The 25687-nt window shown below is 43.9% G+C and overlaps 1 protein-coding gene across 1 annotated transcript in view; it reads right to left on the reverse strand.

Annotated features, from left to right (window-relative positions):
* Positions 1-1008: 1008 nt before the first annotated feature.
* The window catches only part of LOC309560060 (uncharacterized protein), a 131582-nt gene continuing 106903 nt past the window's right edge, over positions 1009-25687 (reverse strand). Inside the window, exons 10-11 of the mRNA XM_082263578.1 lie at positions 6778-7001; positions 1009-1593 (exon numbers count right to left, since the gene is read on the reverse strand). Coding sequence (XP_082119704.1) covers positions 1035-1593; positions 6778-7001 — 783 coding nt within the window. The 3' untranslated portion in view covers positions 1009-1034. The remainder of the gene's footprint in view (positions 1594-6777; positions 7002-25687) is intronic.

Genomic DNA, 25687 nt, shown 5'->3' on the forward strand with positions numbered 1-25687 from the left:
GAGGGTTTTCAGCTCAGCCTATGCCTAAGGGCAGATGGCTTCTAGGAAGTAAATGATACATGAATCACCTGCCCTTACTCAAGATGGCCACGATCAAATGCTAGGGGGTGTTTTTTAAAATGATTTTTCAGCAAAATAAAGCATGGAGACAAGGATGGATGGCGGAGATTGCTTTGAATAATACAAATGAATTAAAAAGCATTTTTCATTTGTGGTGCTCAGATGCAATGCAGTTCCACTTTAAGTTTTCTCGCCCCAAGGGTCATGCAGGCAGTAATGGAGAAGTGTTTTTTTTTTTTTTTTTTTCTTTATAAAACAAACTAGATGCTAAAGTAAGGGCTGGTGTAGAATAAATAGAAAGCTTTTATATTGGTACATAGGGAAGCCTAAATTAAGGAGGGAAAAAATGGTGAACTTAGACTTTTAGCAATTAAAGTGATTGTAAATGATCACCTTGTAAAATAGCCTGTTCAGTTTAAAACTGAAACAAAAGGCAAACAAACAAAAGGCAAAGCATTTGTGTGTGTATGTATGTGTGTATATATAATATAAAGCATAATACATTTCTTCCCCCTTTTTAGAAGTAACCACATTCCCTTTGTTCTCAGCTGCATAAGAGCTAGGGGAAAGAAGCAGCAGAACACTGAGCTTCCCAGTAGTGAATGGCTGTGCAGGAGGTGGGGCGTGTCTGATCATTCGAGGAAAGCAGGCTGAGTTCCCAGCATAGCTAGAGAGCTGACCACGGTCTGTTCTGCTTAGTGTGGTCAGTTTTTAGCAGGAACACCAAGGATTTCACACAAAGGAAGCAATACAAAGAGAACAGGAGACTTTTTCATATAAGTACATGATATAGCTGGCACATATCAGGAATAGGAAATGCTGGGGTAACAAACGCTGTAAACATATTTTGCTATTGTTGCAACCTCACTAGAAATCTCACAACCCAGTAAATACATTTTACCCTGTTCTGTTCTCCCTATTGAGCATTTGCCTCCAGTCTCACATAAACTCTGTACTAAACCACAAAGTTGTCTTTATTGGTCTGTGCACTTTAGCCTTAGTAATGTCTGTATTGCAGCTATGGTTCCTTCACTGATATGATTGTCATCTAAGCTTATAGTTTTAAGTGCCATGTCTGTAGTGGATGCCAGACTTTCTGCAATGGCTCCTCCCCCTTCCTCACCAATGTCATTGCCATCCAGGTCAATAGTGACAAGGGACCGGTTTACTTGTATAACTTTTGCCACCAGCCTGGCTCCACTGTCACCAAGATCATTCTCATCCAAAAGGAGGTGGGAGAGGTTTGTGTTTATTTTTAGTGCATCAAACAGCTCCTGCCAGGCGGCAGGGGCCTGTACAGAGATATGGGCTAGGCCAAGGTGTTTTAGGAATGGATTCAGCTTCAAATATTCTGCTACAGTTCTGAGTGCTTCAGCACTCATGTGATTTCCTCCAATGTCCAGTTCTGACAGCTGAACCAGTGGCATGCTATATGATAAGGTGGTGTTCATCCGCTGCTGTGTAATCAGAATCTCCGATAGGCCACACAAAAGACTCTTTATACCTTTATCTCCTAACTGGTTCCCATATAATCTGCAGGAAAAGAGCAAATGATTTCATTGTTACACATTTACTACGTAAGATCACACTTCCATGACAAAAATTAAATTAGGAAAAATTGTGAGATTTAATCACATGATGCAATGCTTTATTTGTTTCATGTTTTTAACATATTATGCACAATTTCTTCAAAAGTCACAAAAGCTCCACAGCTCTTTAACATGTATGCATTGTGGTGAAATTTACAGCCATTTTTTGTACAGTTTTGGCATACATTTAAATAACCTCTTTAATGCATGTGTGCTGAAATGCATACAGGTATGCACCAGAACATATTTTTCAAAAATTGTAACATTATTGTAAAAATGCAATGTGCTGAAAAGCTTCCGCCTGCAGGCAAAAAAGAAAAAAAATGTGATTGGGGCCCTGCACTATATTACCACAAGTATTGAGACGCCTGCCTTTACACACACACACAAAAACCTATTTCTGACACATTTTTACAAGTTAAAATCAGTATTTTTTTGTTAGAAAATTACTTTGAGCCCCCAAACACTATATATATTTTTTTAACAAAGACTCTGGAGAATAAAATGTCGGTCGTTGAAATATATTTTGTCACGCACTGTTTGCGCAGCGTTCTTTCAAACACAATTTCTTTGGAAAAAATACGCTTCACTAAATTAAAAAAAAAAACAGTAAAGTTAACCTAATTCTTTTGTCTATTGGCGAAGATGATGTCACGCCGAGTAAATAGATACCGAATATGTTACAGTTTAAAATTGCGCACACTCGTGGAATGGCAACAAACTACAGTACTTAAAAATCTCCATGGGCCAGCGCTTTAAAAATTTTTAACATTTACCAGTTTAGAGTTACGTTTAGAGTTACATAGGAGGTCTTTTGCTAGAATTATTGCTCTCGCACTGAGGATCGCGGCAATACCTCACGTGTGATTTGAACACCGTTTACATTTGCGAGCGTGACTTACGTATGCATTTTCTTTGGTGCGTGAGCTCATGGGCACGGGGGCGCTCTATTTTTAACACTGTTCCATGTTCCACACTGTTTGCGTTCCACGCAAAAAAAAAAAAAATCTGATCACTTTTATTGCTGTCACAAAGAATGTAAACATCCCTTGTGACAGTAATAGGCAGTGACAGGTACTCTTTATGGAGGGATCTGGAGTCTAAAAGACCCCTCCAATGCACTTCAAAGTATTCAAAATGCAGAAATCTGCATTTTTGAATACTGTCAGTTTTTTTAAATCAGCGCTGTTAGCAGCCAAGTAAACCGGAATTGACGTGAAGTCGCTTCCGGGTTACCTGATCCAAGACTCTAACCAGCCGGCAGACGTGCCGCCTGATTGGCATCAGTTGTTATCACCAGAAAGCCGACCGCGGACTGCACAAATGCAACAAACAAAGCAGTAAACTCACAGTATTGAATACGAGCTTTAGCGGGGAAAAAAAACGTCTGGACACTTCCGCGTTCCACGGCTCGAGCTCCCCTAACCGGAAGTGACGTTGACGTACTGAGTTCCGCCCAGTATGTCAACGTCACTTCCGGTTAGGGGAGCTAGAGCCGTGGAACGTGGAGGTGTCCCGGCGTTTTTTCCCCCGCTGAAGCTCGTATTCAATACTGTGAGTTTACTGCTTTGTTTGTTGCGATTGTGCTGTACATATTACCCTATGGGGGATCCCCTGTTTTCTATCTGAGCCCACCAGACCCCACAGACCTCAAGGGAGAATTATACAGTCGATCCCACCATCATATCAGGGCAGCCCAGGACTCGTGATCATTTGCAGCCAGCACCCCTATCTCCAAGGGGGAACACAAGGGTGAGTGCAGTACCTGTTTGGGGGCCACGGGTATAGGCACTATCAGCACCCCCATTGCAACCGGTAATCATTGCTGGCAACAACTGGTATTCACGTTTGGGCTAGAGCACTGTCAGCACTTTTTATACCACTTTCACAACAATCCTAACCTTAATTGGGGTACATATAGATATATATATATATATATATATATATATATATATATATCTTTTATTATTTTCTGTATTCACATCTTTGAGTATCATTTGGCACCTATGGAGCCTCCACATAGAGGTCTTCACAGCAACTTGGAAATTTTCACTTTTATATGTACCAATTGCACTATATAAGCACTTTTCCTCATCAATAAAGTTTATAAAACACTGGTACAGCAATTTTTATTTTGCACTCAAAATTTGCACTTTACTAGATATTATTTGCACGTTTATTTTTAATAGCACGGTGCACCTTATATTCACTATACAGTAAAACCTTGGATTGCGAGCATAATTTGTTCCGGAAACATGCTTGTAATCCAAAGCACTCTTATATCAAAGCGAATTTCCCCATAAGAAATAATGAAAACTCAGATGATTCGTTCCACAACCATTTATTCATAAGTGCTTCAGTTTATAGTCAATATAGAAAGATTATAGCATTACGATAGGTTATATAACCATAAAATGTCCATCCACAAATAGCCGCTTCCACAAGGGGATTAGAAGCAAAATCCAGCAGGAGCTACAGAGTATCAAAGAGAAGAGAGGCGCCTCTAAGTGTAGCAATATGGTTCCATTTAATGAAGGTACAACATTTAGCAACTCACATGGTTGATGAATAAAACAGGCACTTCTAAGTATGCAGGCATCCGGGGTAAAGCTGTCCACATAGACCATCTTCTGCACCGCCGGCTGCCAGTCTGTAATCCTGACCGGGAAGGCCACCCTGCAGTAAAGCGATCTGAAAGCGAGGGGCAGCATGGAAGGGATGACGTAGATGGCGGTGCGGAGAATGGTCTATGTGGACAGCTTTAGCCTGGATGCCTGCATCCTTAGATGTGACTGTTCCAATCATCAACCATGTGAGTTGCTAAATGTTGTACCTTCATTAAATGTAACCATATTGCAACACTTAGAGGCGCCTCTCTTCTCTTTTATACTCAGCTGTGACTTGAGGCTACTTGTATATCAAGACATCGCTTGTATATCAAGTCAAAATTTATTTGAAAATTTTGCTTGTCTTACAAAGCGCTCTCAAACCAAGTTACTCTCAAACCAAGGTTTTACTGTACTTGTATGCTCTATTTGAAATACACTAGGTATAAGTGTATGAATTATATTTAATTTTATTTTGGTTTTTATTTGTTCACGTAATTTATATTGAGCAAAGCACTTTTCACTGGTTGGTTTAAAAAGGCAGCGCCATATACCAACAACACCTTTATTCAATTCTTCTGACCCCTGGTTTCTCCCAGGGGTAAGTTTGTGGAAGCTTACGCGATATGATTATAGTCCTATAATCCATAGCGCTGTTCAATTTTAGTTTCTAAATTTTGAGTTGGCCCACCCTTTGCAGCTGTAACAGCTTCATCTCTTCTGGGAAGGCTGTCCACAAGGTTTAGGAGTGTGTCTATGTCCATTCTTCCAGAAGCTCATTTGTGAGGTCATGAACTGATGTGGACGAGAAGGCCTGGCTCCTAGTCCCCACTCTAATTCATCCATCAGATGTTCTATCAGGTTGAGGTCAGGACTCTGAGCAGGCCAGTCACGTTTCTGCACCCCAAACTTGCTAAGCCATGTCTTTATGGAACAGGAAGAGGCCATCCCCAAGCTTTTCCCACAAAGTTGGGAGCATGACATTTTCCAAAATGTCTTGGTATGCTGACACCTTAAGAGTTCCATTCACTGGAACTAAGGGGCCAAGCCCAACCCCTGCAAAATAACCCAACACCATAATCTCACCTCCACCAACTGATTTAGACCAGTTCCATAAAGACATGGATTATCGAGTTTGGGTTGTAGAAACGTGACTGGCCTGCACAGAGTCTTGACCTCAACCCGATAGAACACCTTTGGGATGATGTGTTTTACCTGAGGATAAACTCAACATCAAAGGCAGAAAAGACACTGCTTTGTTTGGACTGTCTACCCAACAACATACAAGAATGTTGTAAATGTTTGGTGGGGAGGTGGGTTAACAGATGGATAGAAGATAATGGCTTGAAAACCTATGCCTTATCGGGAGTAGGACTTTTTATCTATTTTAGAGCTGAACTCTGGGATAAGCAAATATTGTCTTGACACAACCGGCATGTATATTCTTTCTTGAATCTTGGTGTGCTTTATATTTTTTTTCCAGATTTTCGTAGTAATCCAACATAAAACTTTTCCTTTCTGAAGAAGCTTCCTGCAATAAACACCAGTCACTGCTGCTCTCTTTCCTTGTGCAGGGTAACTGGTCTTATATTCGCCTCCTCCCCTCCTGTAGTGATTGGCAGGCTGCCTGTAGTTGGTGGCCCTGCTGGATCCCTTCCAATGCTCTGCTCCCTGCACACACTGTGTAGCACAGTGATGATGTCACAGCTACTTTTACAAGGTATTAACTGGATTTGCAAAGGCATTTGGTGAATACAAAGTGATTTGTTTCATTTGTGGCTATTGAGGAAGACATTTTAATCAAATATTTTGTGCCTGGCGTTCAGCTTTAAGTAAGTAGGTGAAAAAAGGACAAAATTTGTTCAAACCGCTTATTCAAAGCTGAGCTCCAGACAGATAAGAAACACTAATACAGCTGAATATTTATTGCCACTATAAAAGGCACCTGAATCAGTCTTGATATGCGCTTTTTGCAATCCCTTGCACAGCAGCAATCAGACTAGGAGAGGGAGGACCCCCACCAGGAGCCAAGCAGGCTCTTCAGCAGGGCACATTTTTAGACAAATGGAACGAGCAGTATGACTAAACACTGTTCTGCTGCTCCTCTCTTGTCCAGCCAACAGGCCGAAGATGTGTTTTCACCAAACTTTTGCTACATTGGAGATTGTGATTTTAATCACAAATCTAGCTGCAAATCTAGCTTTACAAATCTTTTGCGAGGTTATGGATTTTAAATATATGTATTTTAGATCTTCTTTTAGCTGCTTACCTAGAGTTCACCTTTTATATTTTGTCTTTTATACATGATCCCAAAGGAGTTGTATATATGTGTATTGTTAGAATGATTGGTATTATACAGGAGTTATATAGCGCCAACAGTTTGCACATCACTTTACGATATAAAGGCAGACAGTACAGATACAATACAATTAAGGGGTAATTGCATGTTTAGGTATGGATTGTGAATAAAGTGACAGAATTATGACAGGAAGGGGTGATTAAGGAAGCTTCATATTACTTACAGTAAACTCTGTATACAAGGCTTCTGTTTCAACAGCTGAATGAGTCTCCCCACTCCCTGTGGGCCAATCTCATTGAGGTTCAGGTTGATGCTTTCAACTTCTGAATTACTAACTATTATAGCTGGCATGAGGTGTTCAAGCAGTGCATCTGTCATTCCGGTGTTCCTGAGGACCAGCTGATGCACTTCATCGGATTCCTGAAGAACAGCAATGAGGTCTGTGATCTGTTGAAGCAGAATTCTGTCAGTGAGTACTATTTCAATGATAAATAAAATATAATTTTTACCACTCTACTTATATTGCTTGTTTCTGTACTTCCCTAGTTTTGTGTTTCTTGTTAGTTTTTTTTTTTTTTTAACCACTGGAATGACAGATTCTACAAAGCAATTGTGGGGTAAGAATTTGCTATAACATTTGTTAAAACTGTTACAATGTAAAGCTCACCTGAAGAGGCTTTTCTCTATCGTTCATTGACGGACGCAGTCTCTGTTCTTCATAACAGTAGGGTTATACTGCCCCCTACAGGAGCCTGGCAAAAGTTTTTTTCTAGAAAGTTTACCGTATTTTTCCGTGTATAAGACGCCCCCATGTATAAGACGCCCCCCACTTTTCCAACCCAAAATTCAGAAAACAAGATTTTAAACATACCATTAAAACAGGGAACATTTTTGGACACATTTTTATTTAGTAAGTACCAGTACTGCAGGTAACGTTTACATGCTCATAGTATGATATATTGCAGCATATCACTTTATTCAGCCTCTCTTGCATCACTGCTCTCTTCTTCTTCAGTGTCAATTTCTTCAACTGCTATTGCATCACTGCTGTCTTCTGAGTCACTATCGATATATGTGAGATCATCCTCAGCTCCGTCCATGGCATTGCTGATTCCACATTTCTTAAAGGACTTCACAATCACCTCTTGTTTGACACCATACCATGAGTTTAGGACCCAATTGCAGACCTCAGTAATGGTTGGTTTTTTCACTCTTCCTGTCGGTGTCAAGTTATCACCTGCTTTTTGCATCCATCTGCTCCATTCTTCTCTCATCAGGGCTTTAAATAGTTTGTTGGTTGACACATCTAGTGGCTGTAGCTGACCTGTAAGCCCACCAGGAATAACTGCTAGGAGTGTTCACAAATCTGATGCAACCCTTTTTGTCTTTTCTGTTAAATGTGCACGGAACTGATCAAAGACCAGCAGAGCTGGCTTCTTTAAGAGCCCTCCAGGTCTTCTGTACCAAACCTTTTCAGACCAAATAGCCATAATGTCTTCATTCATCCATCCCTTCTCTTGAACTTGGACAATAATGCCAGGTGGTATGGTCTCTTTAGGATATGGTTTCCTCTTAAAGATGAGCATAGGAGGCAGTTTAGTACCATCTGCACAGCATGAAAGCACAGCAGTATAGTGTGTCTTTTCATGGCCACTTGTTTTGATTGCCACTGTTTTGATTCCTTTCACATCTACAGTTCTGTTGGAAGGCACATCAAAATTGAGAGGCACCTCATCCATGTTTGTAATCTGACTTGTTGCAAAATCATATTTTTTCCGGAGTTGTATGACATGGGAATGAAACTTTTGGATTTTATCCTCATAAACTGGTGGCATTTTCTGAGCTAACTTTGTTCTTGTTCTTATGGCCAACCCTTCTCTCCTCGTGAAATTAAAGCACCATTTTGCCTTTCCTGCAAAATCAACAATGTTCATTTCGCTTGCAAACATTCTTGCCTGACATTGAATAAGCTTGGTTGACACACATAAGCCATTTTGGTGCTGCTCCATAATCCAACTCTTAAGCCTCTGCTCCAAGTTTGGCCATTTTGCTGGTTTTCCTCTTAAGGCCTTCCTTTTTTTTGGTATCTTAAGGAGTTGTTCTTCCTGTTTTCTCCACTGTCTGATCATGCACTCAGTGGGCGGAGGTCCAAACTGTCTCACTGCAGCCCTTTTGCATAGCGAATTACACTAAGTTTGAATTTAGCAGTGTATGACAATCGCTTACCAGTACCGGTACTCATTTTGTTATTTTCTGACAGCTCCGTTCTCGCACCTCTCTCTCTCTCTCGCATCTGCGCACTGCAACCTCCCAACGGTATCGCATCTCCGCCTTTACAGCATCATCGGACGTCCACAGCTTGCGATTGGAGGAAGCCTCTTTGACACTATGGGCAGCTACGCACCCGTGCAGCTCTCTATTCTGCTTACTGACCGTGTATAAGACGCCCCTCGATTTACAGCATAAAAATGTGAGCAAAAAGTAGCATCTTATACACGGAAAAATATGGTATTTCTAGATAGTTTTTTCTCTGGATATTTTTCCTGTGAGATCTACAAGCAATTAAGCCAGATTTGTGCGACGGGCTGGATATAAAGATCCAGTGGTCACCCCAGCCGGCCAGCGAGCTCTGTGCTGGGTCAGCCGCAACATAGTCCACCGGACGGGGACTGGCCCTGCAAGTTAAACGTCTCGCCAGGTCACATACGACCGGGTCTCGGTCTGAGTCGCAGCGTTCCTATTGGCCAACAGCTCCCCACTTCTGCGGAGAGGGGTTCTGTCAGGAGATGGTGCCCGCCTGTTCCAGGTATGGTAAGTAAATGTTCCCCCTCTCCCCCTGGCAAGCTTTGGGGTGGACGCGGGCCCCTCCCTAGGACGGTCAGACCCTCGCTCCCCCAGGTTCCCCGCTGTCCTGTCACACACCCCCCTTCTCCCGGGGGCTGGGACCAGGCATCAGGCTGACAGTGAGTGCCCATGACCGGATGATCGATCGTGCGGGGGGATTCACCTGTCACTTACACGGCCCCTTTCCTGTCAATCTCGTCAAGGAGGCTGGGGTGTCTCCTTGAGGGCCCTCAGAAGCTCCGTGGGGCCGCCATTTTCTTGTAGCCTGTGTGCTATTAAAGATCGGCGGCCATGTTTGTGTAGTCCAGCGGCCATTTTGCGGTTTATCCCCATTGAAAATCAATGGCGGCCATGTTTTTGGAGTTCCTAGAGGCGTTGTTTGTGGTGGTGGAGCCCCTCCCTGTACCGTAGTGCTGACACTCAGGTTTTTCTTCTCTTATCAAGATCACTGCTGACACGTGCTGTGCAGACGTTCTGGGCCTTCCTGGTGCATCTCTGGTGAGGGTGGTGAGTCTGGGGGGGGGGGGTCTTTCTCTATGCTGCGGGTCTTCAGTGCACTCTGCCTGACCTCTTGGGGGCACTACAGTGTGGTGGGACATTCTTGGAAAAAAAAAAGCTTTTTTCCAACTTTTTGCTGCAGGGTTCCCCTGGTGCAACATGGACCTTGCGGAACACCTTTCCCCACCTGACCCCCTCAAGGAGGCCGTAGGGCCCTCCGGATCCCAGATATCCATAGATGCACTGTCAGCGGTCCTGGAATCCATTGTGTCCCAGGTGGATGTGGCCTTTAAGGGGCGAAGTACTAAAAAATGCCCCCACCTACCCCTGCCTAAAATGATGGGTCAGATTCTAAATCTGATTCAGCCACCGCAGATGTGGGTCTCCCAGCCGGGTCTATTACTTTGCTCCCTGTCTTCTCTGATAGTGAGGATGACACCTCTCTCTCCACCACCGCGCAAGAAAAGGCACTGGTGGACGCACTGGTTACATCGGTGCGTGAGACCCTAAAAATAGAGGACGCAGCTGCAAATGTGACTGAGGCACAGGTTACGTTTGGCACTCACAAGCCATCCAAAGCTGGGAAGGTTTTTCCCCTTCACGCGCATTTTGACAACATGGTCAAAAAAGAATGGGACCGCCCAAAATGTCTCTCTGGGGTCCCTAAGCTGATTGTTAGATGCTACCCCTTTGAGAAATCCCTTATAAAAAAGTGGACTGTGCCACCTACGGTAGACTCCCCCTGGTCTCCAGACTGAATAAAGCTACTATAATCCCAGTGGAGGATTCCCCTTTCTTTAAGGATCAGGCGGATAGAAAGGCGGAGTCTGTGGCCCACGATATGTAGTCCCTGGCGGGGTCTGCACTAAGAATAGTATTTACTATTGCCCTTGTGTCACAAACCTTGACTGAATGGGCTAAGTTACTACGCTGTGACCTGGAGGGAGTACAGCTCTCCCCTGCCTTTGCGGAACTGATGAACCAGTTGGTGCAGGGACTGGAATTTGTTTGCGATGCCTCTCTGGATGCAGCTCTAATATTGGCCTGACTGTCGGTTTCGGCAGTGGTACTCCGGAGTATACTTTGGCTAAAATGCTGGTCTGCGGATCAGACCTCAAAAAAGGCCTTGACTGATCTACCTTTTCAAGGTGATCGCCTGTTTGGGGCTACACTTGATGACATTATCAAAGGTCTTACAAGGGGGTTAGCGTACCTTCCTCCACAGGCTAACAAGGGTAAGGACCCTCGTTATAGACGGGGTCCCTCCTTTTCAGCACATAAAAAGTTTTTTCGTCCCTCTGGGACAAGTGATAAGGATTCAAAGTCTTTCAAGGGCCCTTCGGGTGGCTCAAGCGACCCTGGTCTGGCAAACAAAATTCGGGTTTCTCCAGACCTGCGGATAAGACCCCTTCGGCCTGAAGGTGCGCACTCGCCCGTATCTGGGGTGGGGTGATGTTTTGCCGGTTCCCGGACCTGTGGCTATCCCGGATACAAGACAAGTGGGTTCCGTATTCGAAACGTTCCGTATTCGAAACGCTTTCAGGGCTTTTATTCAGACCTGTTTACAGTCCCCAGGAAGGAAGTCAAGATGGAATCCGTTCGAACGGTGGTGGCTTCCCTACACCAGGGGGATTTCTTTGCCTCCATAAACATCAAAGATGCCTACCTTCACATCCCGATATGTGCAGGACATCAACGGTTTCTCAGTTTTGCTGTGGGAGAGGATCATTATCAGTTTGTGGCGTTACGCTTTGGTTTTGCCTCTGCACAAAGGTGTTAGCTCTGGCTCTGGCCCTGGCTTCGTTACGCCAGCGGGGGATATCGGTCCTGGGTTACCTAAACGATCTGCTTCTCCATGCAGAGTCTCCCATGGTGCTGGTGACAAATTTAGAGATCACCATGAGAACTCTGGAGGATTTCGGGTGGATTCTGAACCTTCAGAAGTCATCCCTGGTTCCATCCATGAGACTGGACTATCTGGGCCTGACTTTGGATTCATCCTCAGCCAGGGTGTTTCTTCCTCCGGACAAACTTCAAAAGCTCCAGACTGCGATTCAGCTATTGCTGTCCAGCAAATGGTCGTCCGGACTTGTATGAGAGTTCTGGAACTGATGGTGTCGTCCTTGGAGGCGGTCTCTTTCACTCAATTCCACACGAGAATCCTCCAGAAAGAAATCCTTCTCAAATGGAACAAAGATCCAAATTTCCTGGACAATCAGATCCAGCTGAACCAGGTGACCAGGGGGTCCCTGATATGGTGGCTTCGGTGCCCGATGCTCAAACAAGGAAAATCCTTTCTCCTCTTATATTGGACTGTGATCACCACGGATGCCAGTCGGGTGGGGAGGTGTTATCAGCAAGCTTTCTGCTCATGGGGTCTGGTCCCTGGAAGAATCCAGGTTACCGATCAATGTTGTGGAGCTGAGAGCAATCAGGCTTTGCCTAGTCCACTGGACGGAGTACCTTCAGGGCTATCCAGTGCGCATTCAATCGGACAATGCCACGGCCGTGGCATATGTAAATCACCAAGGGGGCACCAAAAGTGTCATTGTGGCCTTGGAGGTGGCAGGCATCCTTCGATGGGCGGAACGCTTTGTTCCAGCTCTCTCCGCCGTTCACATTCCAGGAGTGGGAAATTGGCAGGCGGATTACCTCAGTCGACAGACTTTGGATCAAGGGGAATGGTCTCTACATCCGAATATGTTCCAGAAGTTGTGTCTTCGTTGGGTAACTCCAGAAGTAGATCTGTTGATCTGTTGGCGTCTCGGATTAACAGGAAAGTGCAGAGGTTTGTGGCCAGCTCTCGGGACCCTCTGGCAGACACCACAGATGTGCTGGTGGCTCCCTGGGGTCAGTATCAGCCGATGTATGCCTTTCCCCCACCTCAAGTTGCTGCCAAAACTTCTTCGCAGGATCGAGGCGGAAGGGATTCCAGTCATCCTTGAGCTTGGCACGCGACCTGGTCAGGCTAGTCGCAGACGTTTCTTGGAGAATTCCTCTCAGGGAGGATCTACTGTCTCAAGGGCCAATCTTCCATCCTGCTTTACAGTCGCTGGCTTTGATGGCTTGGCTGTTGAAAGCCAGGTGCTGAAGCACAGGGGATTGTCTGCTTCATTGATTCCCACTTTGCTTAAAGTGAGAAAAGCGACTTCTAGAAAGATCTATCATCGTACGTGGAAGTCGTATATTGTGTGGTGTGAGTCTCTTGGGGTCTTGGGATTCCCCTGTTTACCTTATCCAAGAAGGTGGCCTTCTTGGTGGCTATTACTTCTGCGTGCAGGGTGTCGGAACTGGCGGCGTTGTCCTGTCATTTTCCCTATCTGGTGGTTCACAGGTATGAAGTGGTGCTTTGTCCGGATCCGTCCTTCCTTCCGAAGGTGGTTTCCAGTTTCCACTTAATTGAGGGCATTGTGTTGCCCTCCTTGTGTCCTAAGCCTCAACATCCCAAAGAATTTGCACTACATACTTTGAAGGTGGTTCGGGCAATCAGGGTGTACTTGGCAACTACTGAATCTTTTTGGAAGTCGGATTCACTCTTTGTACTCACGGATGGACCAAAGAAAAGGCTACCTGCGTATATTTCCAGATGGATCAGACAAACGGTTGTGCGGGTTTATTCAATTTCACCTTTCCCTGTTAGGGCGCTTTCTACTCGGTCGCTTAGTGCTTCCTGGGTCTTTCGCCATCAGGCATCTGTGGTTCAGGTTTGCAAGGTGGCCACTTGGTCGTCTGTTCACACCTTTACAAAGTTTTATAAGGTGGATGTGCTGGCATCTGCAGATGCCTCCTTTGGCCGCAAAGGTTTGAAGGCTGCTATTTAAGGGTGTTTTCAGTCTCCCCTGAGGATGTTTAATGTTTTTGTCAGGTGGGTCTCATCTTGTTGTTCTGATGAGCCCTATGTTGCCGGGTTGGAAGTGGTTCAGCCTTGGGGAATTATTTTCTGCTGTTCCTACCCCTCATGTTTTATGGCACTGCTTTGGGACGTCCCTACTGTTATGAAGAACAGAGACTGCGTCCGTCATTGAACAATAGAGAAAATTCGATTTTTGTCTTACCATAAAATCCTTTTCTCTGAAGTTCATTGGCGGAAGCAGTACCCGCCCCTCTATTTTGAGTTGGGTTGGTATTGTTTCCTCTGACACTGCTTTGATACAAAACTGACATCCTATAGCAGGGAGAGAGGGTATACCCCCTGGGACTGCCCATAGGCGTAGCCAGAACTATTGCCTAGTGTCCTACTCCTGTAGGGGGAAGTATAACTCTACTGTTATGAAGAACAGAGACTGCGTCTGTCAATGAACTTCAGAGAAAAGGATTTTACGGTAAGACAAAAATCCTATTTTTTTTTTTATTACTCACTGAAAGGGAAATTACACTTAATCTTTGTGCTGCCAGAGCCATTTTTTTGCACTTTTGCGCACACATGCTTAAAAAAAATACTTTTAGGCCTGAAGATTACATAAACCCCCCAAAACATTCTTTCTTTTTGTACATCATGGTACACACAGCCATAAATCTTAACATATGGGTTATACAGCCACCTTTAGGTGAAGGACACTGGCAACCTGTCAGAATTGATGCCCCCCCCCCCATATAATCCCTCCCACACAGGAGTACCTCCGTTTTTTTTCCAGTGTCTAAAGGTGATGGTCACTTAGGAGAGTCTCTCCAAATTTTTCTTATTTTTTCTTCAAAGAAGACAGAAGATATGCTGTTTACCCCAATCAAAGATTATTGAATCTGAGAGGTTAACCTATCAGATCCATCCTAAACAGTCAATGTACTACAAAGATGGTACCTGAGCCTCAGGAAGCAGATACGAGGTTTTGCCTGTAATGCTGTCCTTTTAGGTGCTGGACCCTGGGATCCAGACCCTTGGAATACCAAACCCCAAAGGCGCTCTGTGCAGGGTGCTCTACAGATCCAAAACCGTGGCCCCTCTTATATAGGGGACCCAGTCCTTGAAGGTTGCCAAGATAAAGCTCGCTGTGATGGGTGAAGATTGGATTCCTGTTTCAAAACAGAATTCTGCGGCAGGACTGGTGAGACCATTTTAAATTATTTTCTTATTCAGCAAACCTTAAATGTAAAAATTGCTGGCATAATTGCATATTGTAAATATTTTATGCACTGTTCCTTTTATAGGATAACCGAGACCATGTGCCATATGTATCCCTCCATGAGACTATGGATGTTATGCTTACATCTTGTTGAGGCTGTTATGGGAGTGTTGCAAAGCTTGATTTAAATCATTATTTCTTTGCCTATTGTTTCACATGGTGTTTTACCCTGTATTAATCACCTCAATAGTATCAGCTGTGACAAATAAGATTCAGCCTAAGCTGCTCTCACCCCATATATTTGATGTGTTCGCCCTGGCGCATAAGCGTCCGCACGATCATGTCTGCCTTGATCACGTGTCTATGGCCTAGGCCTATTCCAGCGCGGGAATCTTTGCCTTTAAGTACAGAAGTACGCCGCATGGAGGGCGTGTTCTACCGCATTTGGCGTGCACGTGGATGCCACGTACCACGCCGCACATACATAAATGGGCTCGTTCTGTAAGGAACTGTCTCCAACACACTAGCCTCTGTCATAGACTGAAGGGGACACAGAGCAGCAGTAGCTGGGTTGCGTGAGTCACTGTGGGTATATGTTACTGGCACAAACGGATCCTGTATCTGGGGATAATCAGTGCTGTGTGCTTTAGGCTGTATAAGCTTGTTACTAGCTTTGAGTACACTTCAAGATAGTACCCCATGTTTGTCTTAAAAAAGGGCCGGGGGGGGGGGGGGCACAATTGGAAAAGGCACTGTGATGCCACCGTCAGGCCTTGAAGGTCCTAGCCATGTATCCACTGTGTCTACTCCTGAAGAGCCAGAGGCATCTTGCCAATCTGAGCCATTACGGTTGTCAGGCATAGTAGCTACTCCTAGTACTTCTGCCGCAACCTACGTCACTAAGGACGATTTGGCTGTGGCATTGGCCAGCCGTGAGGGTAGGATTGCTGGTATCATTGCAGCATCTCAAGGGAAGAAATGTGATAGATCCCCCTTACCTGAGCCACCCCCTGAATCAGTTCAGGATTGGACAGAGGATGTGGAAGAAGTACCTGTTGATGACCCTATAGAAAGTCAAGCTGAGGTTTCCACTTCTGGGGAGTCAGGGTCAGAGGAGTCTCTATCTTCCTCTCAGACCCAGAGATTGTTTATTCAGTCTCTTACTGAAATGATCTGGTCTGGATACAGATTTCCTCCCCTAGAGAGGTCTCTTTTTCCTTTCTAGGCTCATTGCGCCCTACTCATGGTCCTGTGAGGTTTTCCATACATCTGCTCTTGGAGCAAGAAATGTATAAAGATTGGGACCATCCTGATAGGATTTTTGTTCCTCCCAAAAGGTTTACATTATTGTATCCTATGGAGGAAAAGTTTACACAGGCTGGCCATACACTATACAATTTTCTTATTCAATTTCCTTTAGATTTACCTTAAACTACGTAGTGCAAGGGCCTGCCTGACTGCATACAAATTGAAAGTGTTTAGGTTTGACCCTATATTACATGGTTTTGGTAAATCTAAAGGAAAGTTGAACAAGAAAATTGTATAGTGTATGGCCAGCCTAAGAAATGGAATATACCCTCTGTGGGTGCTTCCATTTCTGCGGTTAACGAGAGTTTAACCTGTCCTGTGGATAATGCCCAGGTTTTAAAGGATTCAGCAGATAAGAAGTTGACATCTTTATTGAAAGCCTCCTTTGCGATTGCAGGTTCTGCGATAGAACCAGCAGTAGCAGCCATAGGAATTTGTCAGTCTTTGAAAGACTGTTTGAAGCGAGTGGCCAAGACCGTTTCTTCTCAAGGAGAGTCTGTGGAAGATCTGTCAGATCTACCTTGCACTTTATGTTTTGCAGTGGATGCTCTTACGGGCTCCATAAAGGCAAATGTCACGATTTGCTCTGATATCAGTGCATATGCGCCGAACTCTTTGGTTAAAAAATTGGTCTGCCGAATTACCATGTAAAAAATTACTGGCTGGCTTCCCTTATTAGGGAGAACGCCTTTTTGGTGATGATCTGGATAAGTATATACAAAAGATCTGGGGGGGGGGGGGGGAGTGTGTTGCTATCCATAAAAAGGAAGAGCAAGCGTCCTCCTTTCAAAATCCCCAGCCAGTGCTTCTACTTCCAGACAGTGGCGACGGCCTCAACCATCTGGATCCAGAACCAAGCCTTCAGGGCAGGGTCAGAAAAAACCCTGGACTCTGAAATCAGCCAAGTCTTCTACCAAGTCCTCTCTATGAAGAGACGCCCCCACTCACGCGGGTAGGGGGAAGGCTGTGGCAGTTCTCAAAGGTTTGGGTGGAATCGATCCAAGACAACTGGGTTATCGCCACCATTTCACAGGGGTAAAAAAATGGAATTTCGGGTGTTCCTGTATCCCCAGTTTATAAGGTCAGGTTTACCAACAGATTCCCTAAAAAGAAGGTCTCTCTTTCTGGCATTGGACCAGCTGAAGGCTGAAAAAGTGATAATAGATGTTCCCAAGGACAAAAGGTTCAAGTGTTTTTACTCAAACCTGTTTGTAGTTCCCAAATAAACTGGCATGTGAGACCTATTCTGGATCTCAAAGCTTTAAACCAGTTCCTGGACGTTTGTATTTCTGGATGGAGTCAATTCGTTCAGTAGTAGCCTCACTACAGGGAGATGAATTTCTAGCATCCATAGACATCAAGGATGCATATCTTCACGTGCCTAAATTCCAGGCTCATCAAAGGTTCCTACGCTTTGCAATAGAGAGCCGTTGTTTTCAGTTTGCGGCCCTGCCCTTCAGGTTAGCCACAGCTCCAAGAGTTTTCACAAAGATCCTAGCTCCAGTATTGGCTGTTCTATGTTCCTGACGGATATCTATAATAGGATATCTGGACGATCTATTACTAAAAAAAAATGTCCGTCGGACAGTACAGTTCTTAGAACGTCTGGGTTGGATACTGAACTTGATAAAGTCAGCATTACAGCCTGTCCAGCATATGGAATATCTGGGTCTTCTTGTGGACACGGCATAGGCAAAGATATTCTTGCCAGCAAGAAAGGTCACAGACATGAAGGATCAGGTTCGGTCTGTAGTAAGGCTGAGATATCCTTCTATAAGTCTTTGCATGAGATTATTGGGGAAGATGGTGTCCGCATTCGAGGCAATTCCCTATGCCCAATTCCATGCCAGACCCTTACAGAACAACATTCTGTCTGCCTGGACCAGAAAGGTTCAGTCTCTGGACCGATCCATGTCTCTGATACCACGAGTACATCGGAGTCTAAACTTGTGGTTGTTGACCAGAAATGTGGAGAAAGGAAAATCCTTTCTTCCAGTGACTTGGAAATTAGTCATTACAGATGCCAGTCTCTCCGGCTGGGGAGCGGTTTTGTAGGACACCACTGTCCAGGGTAAATGGTCTTGGGTAGAGAAAAGTCTCCCCATGAACATTTTGGAAATCTGAGCAGTCAGTGATTAAGGTTTTGCCACGGTATACAGTAAAATCACGGTATTCAATTACTAAATTTAAATTATTACATTTCTACCTCACTTCAATTTCATTGCTGAATTTAGGAACTTTGGTTCACTTTTGCACATTATTATATAGTCAGTCAGTACAGACTCTGTAAACCAGGCCTAAAATAAGCCATCAAGCAGCGTCTGGCCTATCTGGTGATGACTGGTCCTGGCGCTCGGCTCTGATCCGATGACCTGGTCATTAAGGGGCTAAATCCTTGTGGTCCAGAAGTGGTTAAACCTGCAGGAGGACCAGTGTTTTTATTTATAAATTACTTTACTATTGCTTTAGGCCTGGTTCACATGTATGCGGGTTGGCGGCCCACATTTGAATGGGCTGCTATGCCCTCATTTTCCGCAGAAAAAAAGGTGCATGCAGCATTTAAAAAAATGCAGTGGCCGTGAAATCCATCCTGCTTTTGCACCATGCGTTCCTGCTTTGGCAAGCTTTCTGCATTTTTATATACGTGGGCCCAGCATTTAAAAACACAGTTTGCGTGTGCAGGAACTGCAGGTAAGTCGCATGGTGCAAAAGCAGGATGGATTTCACGGCCACTGCGTTTTTTAAAATTCTGCATTCACCTTTTTTCAGCCGAAAATGCAGGCATAGCAGCCCAAGCCCATTTGAATCAATGGGCTGCTATGCCTGTGCAAATGTGGGCCACCAACTGCATACATGTGAACCAGGCCTAAAGCAATAGTAAAGTAATTTATAAATAAAAACACCGGTCCTCCTGCAAGTTTAACATCTTCTGGACCACAAGGATTTGCCCCCTTAATGACCAGGCCATCGGATCGGAGCCGAGTGCCAGGACCAGTGACCAGGTAGGCCAGACACTGCTTGATGACTGTATAATAATTTAATGTGGGCTGCTATGCGTGTGTGTATATATATATATATATATATATATATATATATATATATATATATATATATATATACACAGTGCCTTGCGAAAGTATTTGGCCCCCTTGTGGCTGCATCTCTGATCAGTCTTCTTGTATGAGCTGAAAGTTTAGAGGGACGGCCAGGTCTTCGTAGATTTGCAGTGGTCTGATACTCCTTCCATTTCAATATTATCGCTCGCACAGTGCTCCTTGGGATGTTTAAAGCCTGGGAAATCTTTTTGTATCCAAATCCGTTTTTTTTTTTTTTTTTCAGAAAAATATAGTTCTTTATTGAAGAATAAACATTACATGGTAGAAATAATTCAGTACATGAAGAAACTATTCAGCTTGAACATTAGTGTAGTAAGCCAGCAGCATAAAAAATAAACCTTACATTATCACTGAATGCAGTCATGTCATACCATGTCAAAGTAAACGTCAGACAAACCAGACATCTGTAAAGGAGGCGCAAATACTAAACTGGGGAGTAGGGTAGGAGGGGTACATGAAAGTCATTTCAGAAATCACATGACATAGGTGCTCAGCAAGAGAATAATAAAGAAAAACAATAATCGGTACATCATACAAATATCGTCGTTACCAAGACCTATAGCTCAGCACCCAAAGTAAGATGGACAGTGTCAATTAAAGGGGAAGAACAGTGGCAGAAACAAAAGAATGAGAAGGGGGGAGAGAGAGAAGAAAAAAAAAAAAGGGGGGGGTAAGGAGGGAAACAAAGAAAGGAAGGTACTGGAAGGTAGCATGTCAATGCCCATGAAGGAGCAGTCCACTGCAGTATCGCCAGCAAACACTATAAGCACTGCAAGTATTTAACCTGTTAAAAGCCTGTCCATAACCAATTGAGGCGGGGCCAAGGCCGGATCATCCAGCCACGGCTGCCACAGTGATGAAAACTTCTTATGTGCCTCTCGGTGTTGATATGTCAATTTTTCTCTAACCAGAGAAGCGTTGACTTGAGTGACCCATTGTCCCGCACTCGGGACCCGGGAGGATATCCAGTATCGAGCAATGAATTTGCGTGCGATGTATAACAATCGCAAGACAGCTACATGTGCATTAGGAGACAAGGTCTCCACCTCCAGGGCTCCAAGTAGGCAGACCAACGGATCCCTCAGCAATTGAAAGTTATATATCCTAGATATGGTATCAATTATAGTGGACCAATACCGAAACAATTTGGGGCATCTCCACATCATATGAATAAGCGTTCCCTGATCCCTATTGCATTTCGGGCAAAGTGGGGAAGACCTGCGGCCCCATCGGAACAACTGAACCGGTGTCCTATAGGCTCTATGAAACATTAATAGGTGTGAGATCTTATGAGATGCAGACACCGACACCATCGGAATTGAAGAGAGACACAGGTCCCAGGTCTCACCATCAATGGGGCCGAGGTCTCCCTCCCACCCAGCCCGAGCAGGCAAGGAGGCCGGATCCTGCATTGAGCTCAGCAAAATAGTGTAAACACTAGAGATCATGCCTTTCCTGTCCGAGGTCCTGAAGACCTCATCAATCAATCGGTGCGTAGTGAATTGTAGAGTGGAGAGCTGAGATTGAGCTGAGATAGCATGCCGTAGCTGCAAGTATCTGAAAAAGAAATGCCTAGGTAAACCAAACTCTGTCTGGAGCTCCAGAAAAGACCTCAACACGTTATGTCTGAATTATTTTACAAGTCATGTGTCCACAGATAGCAGCCATCTTGGCCATGACGTATCCAATTTAGGGTGTGCCCCTATCCTCAATTGACTAATTACATTTGGAAGGATTGGGAAACAGGGATTTCGGGCACAAGAGTTTTTTTAAAAAAGATTTCTTTTATTCAACAAAAAACTAAATATTTTAAAATCATAGAAAAATACAGGCAGATAATTGTGTATTAAGGACACAGTGAGACCACACAACAATGGTCTATGTTGTACAATATCTCAGTGCATAGAACTTATAAAAGTAAATTTACATACAGTTCAAAGTACAAGATCATTGATAGTCATATAATTCTTGGAGACGTATTGCTTGATATCAGAAGAACCGCCGACGGACACCCAAGCAGTATGGTGCCGGTCAGCGGGGTCGACTGAAAGTATAAGTTAACATTCACCATGTAATATATGACCTTTGCTCGACATGTTTCGCTTTCTTAGACAAAAAAGCTTCATCTGGAGCATATCATTTCTTTTGTCTGTATGAAAAATAACAGTGTTTAGATAAATTACATATATATGTTACCTCATTTTCAGTGTGTTATAATTACAATTGCATATCATTTATCTCTCCTTTTAATTACATACAATCGTCTTACACATCTCAGATAAGTCCTTCTATTTTTGCAATATCAACACAATATGACATTGGGTCTTAAGTTGCATTCAGACACTAAAGGGGTTTAGGGGAAAGAACGGAGGCTGCCAATAGTGAGTGTATGTGGGGATCCATGCTGTAGTTATAGTATAAGCATATATATCCTGTTTATATACCTGGTAAATGGACAGAAAAATGTATACATACCTGTACATATAGTAATCAGGCACATATCTCAATTTCCATAGAGAATTCTTTAACGAGGAGGACTGTGCGTTTTGGGAAGCTCAAAAAAGGCAATGTATAGTGACATAGTAGTGAGGGTAGTCACTCCATGTCTCATATCTGAGTGGATGAGAGCAGAAGAACAATGTTTCTCAGAATAGTAGGCGTTTTTATTCTATGATATCACTTTAAGGGAGAGCCCATAGAAATGCTAAACCATAAACTCAAGTGTTTCAAAGTGGTAAAATCAGTGTGCCTCATGCTTGTTATAAGAGTGTGTAAGTACCTATAGAGCCCATAGATTATCTGCCTTAAAAGGGGCAAAAGAAAAAACATATAGTCATTCTGGACCGTAAGAATGGACAGGTGCCATGCGTTTCTAAACGATTATACACCAACATACAGAGTTTACCCATTCGTGTATGGGCTACCCCTATAGTAAAATACATATCATGTATATTGGTTTGCTTTCATATACATATGTGAATATGTGTGTGTAGTCAATTTAGTATCCGGCCCACCCTCCTCCATAATAGTAGGGGGGTGACCAGGATTATATATAGATAAGCAGTTGCTACATAGGGTCCAAGATGAGTACATGCAAAGCGTACTTAGAATAAACATAGGTAGTAAACATAGTGGTGAATATATAGAGTGCCACCCAATATGATAGATCCCTATGCAGTACGAAAGTTCCAAACATAAACAGACACCTTAGCAAGGCTCACCAAACTTGGGAAGGACCAGAGCTTAAATGTAGGGAGCGTATCTCCTCTGCTTGTATGTCGGCTGTTAAGCACAGTAAGATTAAGGTGAATTCCCGGATATCACAAAAGTGTAATGTTACAGTATTAGTACTGGCCATATAAAGCTTACCCCTTGCCACGCTGTTCCCAGCTTCCGCACAGTCCTCACCGGATGGGGAACCTCCACCATACCAGGGCTTGTAAATGGCGCCCTTAAGTAGCATGGATCCCGGGCGGTTCGTCAAACGGACGTCACCGCCCCGGCCACTCCCACCGGACATCGCTCGAGAGCAAGCGCGGGGACACCCCAGCGAAGCTCTCGGCTTAGTCACGGGTGTATGCAGATCATACAGAGGCAGGAAGTGCCTCCGTAGTCCGCTCAGGTGCCACAGGAAGTTCCGCCCGGAAGGGGCGGAACTAACCTGCGGCCTATCTGGCCGCACATATCTCACTGATGAGGCCGACCTCCATGCTTACCCACACTGCCCCCACAGGATCGGTCCGCAATTACATGAGAATTCTAATTGCCTGAAATGAAAAAACAACACAACAAGACAGAAATTATATATTTAAAAATACAGATATAAAAGCTTATTTCACTAAGGTACAGAGATGTTCCTGGTAGACCAGGAGATATATATCGGTAATATATTTGTTTATCAAAAATTATTATATAACCATGTTTATTTTTTGACATTAACCACTAGTAAGGGCGTTCAATAGTAACAGCCCTAATGAAAGAACAGGGGCTAAACTGCCCCCTACTAGAAACACTTCCATACTTCAAACCCCAAGGGAAAGTTGCATATTTTGACTTATTATAAATCCTCAAGATCATAATATTGATGAGATAGGGGTTATAACACAAAAAACTATTTGTTATACATAAGAAAGGAAGAGGGGTATATGTGCCACAAACCCTATTTGATGTGAAGAGGTATCAGAATAATTGAATATATATACGGGGGGAGGATGACCACACCAAAACCAAGCAGACACCCTGACCCATATATCCCACATAGGGCCATTATCGTAACCAGAGTATGCTACTCGAGGTCAATTAGGTCTATTGGCACTAAGTAAGCAAGGAAGCCTTCACAGAAAGGGTTTGTACGACTGTGTTTCGTTCAAACCAGGTCTATAAGTGGCATTGAGACGCTCTATCCAGTTGCCACCCCGAGGATCTTGAGGAATAACCTCAAGCACATAAAATCTTGCCTTTTTGGGGTTGAACCTGGCAGACACCTTGACCTATACCACAGGTTCAACCCCAAAAAGGCAAGATTTTATGTGCTTGAGGTTATTCCTCAAGATCCTCGGGGTGGCAACTGGGACAAAAAAATTCTCCAGAGAGAGACTCTCTGGATAGAGCGTCTCAATGCCACTTATAGACCTGGTTTGAACGAAACACAGTCGTACAAACCCTTTCTGTGAAGGCTTCCTTGCTTACTTAGTGCCAATAGACCTAATTGACCTCGAGTAGCATACTCTGGTTACGATAATGGCCCTATGTGGGATATATGGGTCAGGGTGTCTGCTTGGTTTTGGTGTGGTCATCCTCCCCCCGTATATATATTCAATTATTCTGATACCTCTTCACATCAAATAGGGTTTGTGGCACATATACCCCTCTTCCTTTCTTATGTATAACAAATAGTTTTTTGTGTTATAACCCCTATCTCATCAATATTATGATCTTGAGGATTTATAATAAGTCAAAATATGCAACTTTCCCTTGGGGTTTGAAGTATGGAAGTGTTTCTAGTAGGGGGCAGTTTAGCCCCTGTTCTTTCATTAGGGCTGTTACTATTGAACGCCCTTACTAGTGGTTAATGTCAAAAAATAAACATGGTTATATAATAATTTTTGATAAACAAATATATTACCGATATATATCTCCTGGTCTACCAGGAACATCTCTGTACCTTAGTGAAATAAGCTTTTATATCTGTATTTTTAAATATATAATTTCTGTCTTGTTGTGTTGTTTTTTCATTTCAGGCAATTAGAATTCTCATGTAATTGCGGACCGATCCTGTGGGGGCAGTGTGGGTAAGCATGGAGGTCGGCCTCATCAGTGAGATATGTGCGGCCAGATAGGCCGCAGGTTAGTTCCGCCCCTTCCGGGCGGAACTTCCTGTGGCACCTGAGCGGACTACGGAGGCACTTCCTGCCTCTGTATGATCTGCATACACCCGTGACTAAGCCGAGAGCTTCGCTGGGGTGTCCCCGCGCTTGCTCTCGAGCGATGTCCGGTGGGAGTGGCCGGGGCGGTGACGTCCGTTTGACGAACCGCCCGGGATCCATGCTACTTAAGGGCGCCATTTACAAGCCCTGGTATGGTGGAGGTTCCCCATCCGGTGAGGACTGTGCGGAAGCTGGGAACAGCGTGGCAAGGGGTAAGCTTTATATGGCCAGTACTAATACTGTAACATTACACTTTTGTGATATCCGGGAATTCACCTTAATCTTACTGTGCTTAACAGCCGACATACAAGCAGAGGAGATACGCTCCCTACATTTAAGCTCTGGTCCTTCCCAAGTTTGGTGAGCCTTGCTAAGGTGTCTGTTTATGTTTGGAACTTTCGTACTGCATAGGGATCTATCATATTGGGTGGCACTCTATATATTCACCACTATGTTTACTACCTATGTTTATTCTAAGTACGCTTTGCATGTACTCATCTTGGACCCTATGTAGCAACTGCTTATCTATATATAATCCTGGTCACCCCCCTACTATTATGGAGGAGGGTGGGCCGGATACTAAATTGACTACACACACATATTCACATATGTATATGAAAGCAAACCAATATACATGATATGTATTTTACTATAGGGGTAGCCCATACACGAATGGGTAAACTCTGTATGTTGGTGTATAATCGTTTAGAAACGCATGGCACCTGTCCATTCTTACGGTCCAGAATGACTATATGTTTTTTCTTTTGCCCCTTTTAAGGCAGCTAATCTATGGGCTCTATAGGTACTTACACACTCTTATAACAAGCATGAGGCACACTGATTTTACCACTTTGAAACACTTGAGTTTATGGTTTAGCATT

This window comes from Pelophylax lessonae, assembly GCF_965119305.1.
Source record: "Pelophylax lessonae genome assembly, chromosome: 7".
Taxonomy (NCBI): Eukaryota; Metazoa; Chordata; class Amphibia; order Anura; family Ranidae; genus Pelophylax; species Pelophylax lessonae.